We start from the raw sequence: 7,870 nt of genomic DNA, 5'->3' as shown, positions 1-7,870 counted from the left end.
ATATATATATATTGATAGTGTATATGATATTTATACTATCAATTTATTTTAATATGTTATAATAGGTAATTGTCGCAATTTCTTTCATATTACAAAAATACTAATTTTATAGATAGATGATTAAATATATGAGAATAATTATTATGCTCACTTAGAATTTAAATAAAAATAAAATTCTGCGTTATTAAAACAAAATATCCGCAATTATTTTTTCCTTGAATATCCCCAATTATATTAAGTTATGTTTTAAATGAGCTAACAGTTGATTTCAAGTTAAACCCAGTTAGTATTACTACTTACTAGTTCCGCCCCCTGAATCATTACTTCCCTTTACCTTTCACCTGTTTCTCTCTACTTTCAGTAGCGGCTCGTTCTCTCCGCTAATACATGCGGATTATCCCCTCTGTTCTACTTTATATCAAATTCTCTCTCTTTCGCTCTGCATGCTTTCCTCTTCAATTTATTTCACTTGTTTTCCCCTATATACTACTTGTTATTAGCTTTACAAGTCTGAATCCAACAACTCAAAGCTCTATTTAATGCTTACAGTGCCTGATCCTTACCTCCCATTACCCTTCTTTTCATGTTCAAATTCAATTAGGCCGTATATATCATCAACTCCGAAGTGGTAGGTTCGTTAATCAACGTTTCTTGTAACTGACGCCGAATGCCAGTAAATATCAATTAACCACTGCGGGATTCAACCATAGCTACGGTTTGAAAATTGGCCCAGTCAAGATTTGCAAGAAGATACTGTCATTGGATAAATGGCAACTTCAGCTTCAAATTCAGTTACAAACTCCCCTATATCCTCCGCTGCTCACTCTCCTCCCCCTCCACAACATCAGGTCCCTCTCCCTTACCTTACTGCCTCCTTCATTTTCTTACGGCTTAACCTAAGTTGCTCTCTTTTTTTCTTGCTCAATTTTTGTTCCTTTTTCTGTAGGAGGTTTCAAGCCCCACTGTTCCTGAAGAGTCAAAGGAGAAAGTGGTCAAAGATCCTCTTGAGTAAGTGTATAACTAGGCTTTTATTGTATAACTGCTATTTTCTTGTGATATTTTAGCTGAAAGTGTAGGGGTCAGCCTTTGCTTTTATTTTTGGTCTGCAGCTCTTTGTGTAATCATGGTCTTATGTGCAATTTTAGTTTGAAAGCATTTAAAGAGATTTCTTGCTATTCATTTGTTCATAAGAACATCTTTGTGGAGATACACTCTTTAGGAATTACTTTTACCTATGGGAAAGTAGAATTTACTCATGGCTGATAGTTCTTTTTCCCAATAACTATCTGTTTTCTTTCGTGAGTCTACTAATCAGTGTTGCCCTTTTATCTACCACAACATTATGGAAAATACTGAGATGGACGTTGCTGGAAAGCTTAGCGAGAAAGAAGCCTTTTCTGTTAATTCCTCCTTTCCTCCACGAAGTCCAAGTTCAAATAGATTAATCCTAATGAAATAAAACAAGAGAATTATTTACGTGATAGTTGGGATTCAGCTAGTAGATGTTCATTGTGAATCCTTTGGAGCCCATCTGAAGTTATACTGACTTTCTGGTGAATATAGCCTATAATTATATCTGGTATCATGTGCCACAATCGGATTTGAAAGCATAAGACGCGTAAACGATTTTTTTGTAAAGTAATTGAAAAGCAAAGTCCATTAGCTACTCTGGTCTCTGTTATCTCCTCTAAAGTTAATATCCCCCTATATGTGCAAATTGAATTTGGAGTTTGAAACTAAGATGTTAGGTGAATCCTCAGAATACATGCTCTGTATTTAATGACAGAAATTTAGGACTTAAGCACTTTGACTGAAATAGCAAAAGCTGCTTGTCATGGTATCTGTTAAGTGCATGCTTATCAGAAATTCTCACGTATTATCCATTTAAATTGGTAAGCACAAAGATGCTCTCTCTGTTACGAACCAAATAATGAATGAACTGTTCTATTATTTCCACTAGTCTACATCTGTAGGGCCTGGAGATGACTTTTTGTGTCACTCCATATATAATGCATAGGTTGGTACAATTTTGTCCCAACTTGCTTGGGATTAAGGCATCGTTGTCGGTTGTGGTGGAATAATTTTTGTCCAAATTTTCCATTGAAACCTACTTAGAAGGATCAAAACCACGAGGAAAAGGGAAACATTAAGGGCCAAAATCGAGGGCTAAAAAGGGTAACACATGAGGATTTATGGGATCCACCAGTTACCAATCTACCATATTTATTTACCCAATTTATCTTGTTAAGTTGCATTACGTAACTAGGAGCATTCAAAGTTCTAATTGTGTCAAAGTAGCAAAGCTTTGTAGTAAGAGTATAATCTTGTTCCATTGCAAAAGTTAATGAAACGGTAGAGAACAAGAAACAGACAAGGAGGAACCAAGACGAGTAGAACATTTTGAGCTCAAGAAGTTTCTTTGGATTGACATATTATCGAAGTAGTAATTTCATCACAGGCAGAAGTTTCACTTTATTTTGACCTCTCTTCTAATTAAAAACATAACCTAAACTTTAGGTGAGTAATAACTGAAACCAACACATGGTTTAGAGTCTTTAGACTACTAACTGCCCAGATTGTTACACCGACTGCTTATGATTATAATTTGATACAAACTATTTTTATCTCCTAGGTCATAGTCTTTTACTCTGTATGTCGGGAAAAGATCGTCTTACTTTCATTCTTTTCTATTATGAAAGATAATAAACTTTCCTTTTATTGAATACTTAATCCACTATTCATTATCTCTATAATACCGTACTACTTCAAAGGTCAAAAAATCTCAAAACCATAATAAAGTTACAGCTACCTTATTTGAACCCCACTTTTCCCACTACAATAATTTCAACTGTACCCTTCATGTCTATGCCTAATCAACTAAAAATATTTTATTTTGGAGTGGAGTATAGGAAAACAATTAAAACGTGATAGGTGCCGACTATTGCACAACATGTGTAAGTTTTCATGTTAAGCCATCGCTAGTTGGATTTTGTCCGTCCTATTCATTAAAAAGTCTTAATTTTCTCAGGTTGCTGCTATTTTTGCAATAAAGTGTGGTTTTCATCTTTTACAGTTAATATCTTGAAAACAGCTGTCTTGGTGATAACTAAGCTCAACAGTCAACACTAGTAGTTTGTACACTCTTGCAAGATGACCATTAGTCTGAGCATCTTAAACACTCTATCCCTGGTGTCCTAAAATTTCTACTTGTTGGACTGGGCTCTTGGTGGGCCTAGTGGAGAAGTATCTTTGCTGGGCCATATACTGGAAACTATTGTTGAGCCCAATCATAATTCACTTATAGATTCCTCTTAGTTGTTCCACATGTTCAAATATTAAATGTCTTTGCATATTTGTTGCTTTGGTTTAGTATTATCACAATCTACTAAATTAATCGTACTTTTCCAATTATTCACTAGCATGTACATAATCATTTAAGACTGGGAGAATGGGTTTCCGTACTATGTTCATATTGCCGAACTCTTGGACACCTCAGTGAGTGCAGCATTTGCAATTCTCTGAATCTATTTTTAAGAAAAAAAGACTTTCTGTACTTCAAGAACGACCTATCATCTTTGTTGAATGTGTTATGAAGTTTTGGTAGTCTGATTGATTGGAGAGGTTGCTCTTTTCCATTTAGTTTTCCTATGTTTGTTTGCTGGTTTATTCTGTGATTATGGATTAGCTCTTGCAGACTAGTCATTCTCGTATAGATTTACATGTGTTATCTGCAATCTGCCTGTGCACAAGGCTGCATGTTTTGTGCGGGTATTAGTGAATGTTTCCTTGCAATTCCAATTTTGATTTTTGTGCGGCTATAATAAAGTTTCTGTACTTTTTTATAGAAGTATCTTTTATCAAGCTTAACATTCAACCAGCAAGCAATTGATACTTTCTTCGGGTGGGTTGGAGTGGCAATCTACCTAAAATTTTCTGACAAAACATGCAAAATCTTTGACAGAGTGAAGGACTCTGATTATTTGCCCCAAAAATATAAATCATGTCTCTTGTTATATAATCCCCTACTTGCAATTTAATTGTGTGTGAGTAATAGAACAGTACTGAAGAAAATAAAAGGAAAGAGAGTCAAGGTCTGCGGACGTCATAGCAGCTACCTCGAAGTCTCCCAGCAAGTACTAGCGCACGAAGAGACATAATTTAATAGTGCACATTTGATCAACTAATGAGCTTTTAAATTTGCTGCGGCTGAGCATGAAAAATCGTAATATTGAAAGAAAAGGTTTGTTTTGGTTTGCTTATATCAAGTGTTGTTAGTTCTCCGTGATGGTTAATCTTAATTATGTAGTACTGATCCTGCTACAGCTTTAATTCCAAGTTCTGCGCAAGTCTTCTATCTATATAAATGTAATCTGAACTTGATGGAGGTCCTGATACCTAACTGTTTCCATGATATCATGTAGTGATATGGAGAGCCGACAGATTGAGAAGTTCAAGAGGTATGAGGTTGAGTCCAGCAGATATTTAATGTCCAAGTACTTCTCGGACAAGACAATTTTTGGAGGTAAATATTCTCACAGAACACTTTGGTAAGGTTATTTCACTAAGTATTTAACCACAATGATTCTTTTCTTGTTGAAGGTGGAGGTTTACTATTATTTTGTATGTCGGAGAACTGCATTTACTTGAGGGATACTCCTATGACCATTCACATGTTTTAGGAATTTTTCTGTTTATTGGTTTACCGATCTTCCCTTGCCTAATTTAAGTGTCTTTTTTCCGTAATTAAGTAATTATATTTACCATAGAAAAGATATACAGTCATTACAAAAAACCCAAACTAAGAAAAACCAACTAACTGGAATTGGACAGAAGGCCCCAACACCAGTTAACACCATAGCAACCTGACTACACCTAGCTTAAGGATAAAAAGTTCAACTGTGCTAATCTTCTTGCTAGCTTTGCCTTCATCTGACCCCCTGTAATACACTTTTTGTATCACCTGCTTTACTAATTTTTGCACATGACACAAATCTGTTCACCCACGAAACACCATTTATGTATCCTATCCTTTGTAGGAAGCTTGCCATTTGCTGCTATATTCAGATTGAATAACCACCTAGGAGAGCCAAGGTTATTACAAAACAGTTCCCTCCAGGGGATTTTTTGAAATACACCTCTTAGCTTCTGATACATAATCTTGATAGAGAAGGATTCTAAGTGTTTTTTTTTTAACTCATTACGTTCTCATTTTAGTTGCAGCGCTTAAATTTAAATGCATTTGGCCTTGAGAAGCAATTGTTCTAAAATAATTCGAAACAAGATTTAAGGGGTTTGAGACAATGTTAGACATCTTCCTTTCTGTTTCTTCTTTTCATAAGATGTAAAGCAAAATTGTTGGAAGACTAGTGGTTTACCAGTACTTCTTCAACTATTTTAGTTCTGCCATTTCACTTTGCATCTATTTTAGCATAGCAGAGCTACCAGTTACCAGGACACAGACTAGCCACTGGTGAACCAAATGACTCGACCTCCCTTAATTATTAGAGTTGAATCCGTTCCCTTTTTTTTTTTTTTTAATTTAACTTCTTCTGACCTATGGCCTCTGTAAATGAATGATATTGAGCACTCAGAACTGGCATGTCTGGATGACCTCTCGTTGAAGGTACGAGTTGTGAATATGTTACCTCTTTTGAGTTATAAGAGAATATAGTAAACTTCATATTTTGGTCAATAGCACTCAATGTTTTCATAATGTGTTTTAGTTTTAGGTTGGCATTGGTTGGTTAAGAATCGTTTCTCTGGAAAGCATTGACTTTATGCTTTCCTGAAGTAGCAAGGTGATTAGTTCGTTGTCATGATAACTTCACTGGCAATTGTTTGCAGGAAACATCTTTGACGTAAAAATGACTATAAACGGAGAGCAAGTAAAAGTAAGCAGGTATGTATAACAGCTATATACAGCTTGTTGATTGAATTGTATGTTTTGTTGCCTCAACATCTTCTTCTTTTGCCAGATTTCCTGGGTACCAATCATATGCAGATCCTGCTAATTTTAATGATGATAGCAGTAGCGACACAATTTCTACAGTGGAAACTACACCACTGAGTGCTAATGGGCAGCAACCTTCCAATAAAGGCTACTAATCTTAGAATTTCTTTCCTTTACCATCCTCTTAATCAGTAGAAATCTCCTGCACTTATAATAAATCTGAAATTTTTTGTAGATCATCTAGCAATGCGGAGAAACTTATATAACTTTTAGCAATATCTGAGGACAAAAATATTAACTTGCTTGGAATTGAGGCGTAGTTATAATTGTTATTGTTGTTGTATTCTGAGGACAACGATAAGAATTTGGACCGCTGGTTGGTTGCTTGTCCCTAACTGTGGTGCCTAGTTGCTCCGGCTTGAATAGTATGATGTACCACTGACAAATTGTTGTCCTTTTAAAACCCTTGATACTATAAGAACATAGAGAATATTGTCACTCTACCTCAATTACGTTAATCGCCTTACCAGGATTAGAAAAGGATATCACACGAGGATTTGTTGAATCACCGGTTAAAATCCACCATATGTATTTACCCAATTTATTTTGTGAAGTTGCATTAATTAAGCACATTTGGAGTCTTCGAGCTTCCAGTTACATCAAATTAGCTAAGCTTAGTAGTCAGAGTATAATATTAATCAAATTGCTCTCTTTATTTTTACACGCCAAAAATTTACTTTTACACGTAAGAGATTTATCTTTTATACACAAGAGATCTAAAAAGGTTATTTTTTTAATTTTAAAATTGTAAACAGACGTTCTGTACAAATAGCACAACCAAGAGGACTCAAACATTTTGAGCACAAGTTTTTCTTGATTTGATTCTAACAACAACAACAACGAAGCTGTTTTCAAATGACCCTCGGCATCCTTCCCTCCAAGAACTCCCCACCTTGATCTTGGGGTGACTCGAACTCACAACCTCTTGATTGAAAGTGGAGGGTGCTTACCATCAGAGCAACCCACCTTGTCGACAACTCTTGGTTTGACACTAACAGAGCAAGTAATTTCATTATGGGCAAAAGTTTCACTTTATTTTGACTTCTCTTCTGCAATGAAAATTTACATCCAATTGCCCCTCAAAGCTTATAAAAATACGTAGAATTGAGAAATTTGCTCCTGCAAAATTTGGGGAACTTTTACCATAACACAATCTTATTATACGTCAAGTATATATATGGGATTTTCTTTTCAAATTAAATTCACCTTCAAATACAACTTTTAACTTTTAATAGTAGTAGTAACCTCAAGAACAACTTATGTGAATGCTTCGTGAATCTCATGATCTGATTTATTACTTGGGAAGAAAATGGAATCATCTTGCCTCGCACCTCCACTTCATACACTGCATCTAAACTGGCATCGGGTTGCCAGTTAGCATAAAACTCCTTAACCATGTTCACATTCACCGACTCACCGGGACGGAACAAGCTTTCAAAACCCATGTATTTGAAGTTGTTGTAAATCCCCGAGTATTTCCTGACTGGCTTACCATCATCAATGCCAACTTCCTCTCACCGCCGAAACAAAGGTCCGGTACCACATCCTAGCATGAGTTGGCACAACCCGAATGCCATACTTGCAGCCTAGTACTACATCCGCATCACGATCAATGCTCTCTTCTTCCTCCTCCACTGGGGCGGAGGGAGGTGCCCGCCTACCTCCTCGACGGCTACTAGAGGCAACCTCTGAGGTACCTTTGTTAGGACGACGAGATATTGTACCTGCACAAAACGAACAACATTAACCACAACACTGAAAATAAAAAACAAGACCAAACGGGGTAACCACACCACACTTATGTTATTGGCATGTTTACAAGTACAATGTCTATCGGGGACTCAGACTACCCCATTGAAA

General features: G+C 36.1%; 1 protein-coding gene across 1 annotated transcript; it reads left to right on the top strand.

The window, feature by feature from the left end:
- Positions 1 to 304: 304 nt before the first annotated feature.
- On the top strand, positions 305 to 6,345 carry LOC107770464 (uncharacterized). The gene is made up of 5 exons (XM_016589773.2): positions 305 to 848; positions 947 to 1,008; positions 4,422 to 4,522; positions 5,845 to 5,899; positions 5,976 to 6,345. Exons 1-5 carry the CDS (start codon positions 768 to 770, stop codon positions 6,103 to 6,105), a joined length of 429 nt encoding a protein of 142 aa, XP_016445259.1. The 5' UTR covers positions 305 to 767; the 3' UTR covers positions 6,106 to 6,345.
- Positions 6,346 to 7,870: the final 1,525 nt, after the last annotated feature.

The sequence above is a fragment of the Nicotiana tabacum genome, chromosome 4 (assembly GCF_000715075.1).
Source record: "Nicotiana tabacum cultivar K326 chromosome 4, ASM71507v2, whole genome shotgun sequence".
Taxonomy (NCBI): domain Eukaryota; kingdom Viridiplantae; phylum Streptophyta; class Magnoliopsida; order Solanales; family Solanaceae; genus Nicotiana; species Nicotiana tabacum.
This window is presented reverse-complemented; position numbering and strand designations above follow the sequence as displayed.

What these genes read in the sequence shown, in the direction of transcription:
- LOC107770464 (XM_016589773.2), top strand. Translation starts at nt 768, where the DNA reads ATGGCAACTTCAGCTTCAAATTCAGTTACAAACTCCCCTATATCCTCC. An exon ending in CTCCCCCTCCACAACATCAG is followed by an intron (nt 849 to 946) that starts GTCCCTCTCCCT and finishes CTTTTTCTGTAG; the next exon opens with GAGGTTTCAAGCCCCACTGT. An exon ending in GGACAAGACAATTTTTGGAG is followed by an intron (nt 4,523 to 5,844) that starts GTAAATATTCTC and finishes AATTGTTTGCAG; the next exon opens with GAAACATCTTTGACGTAAAA.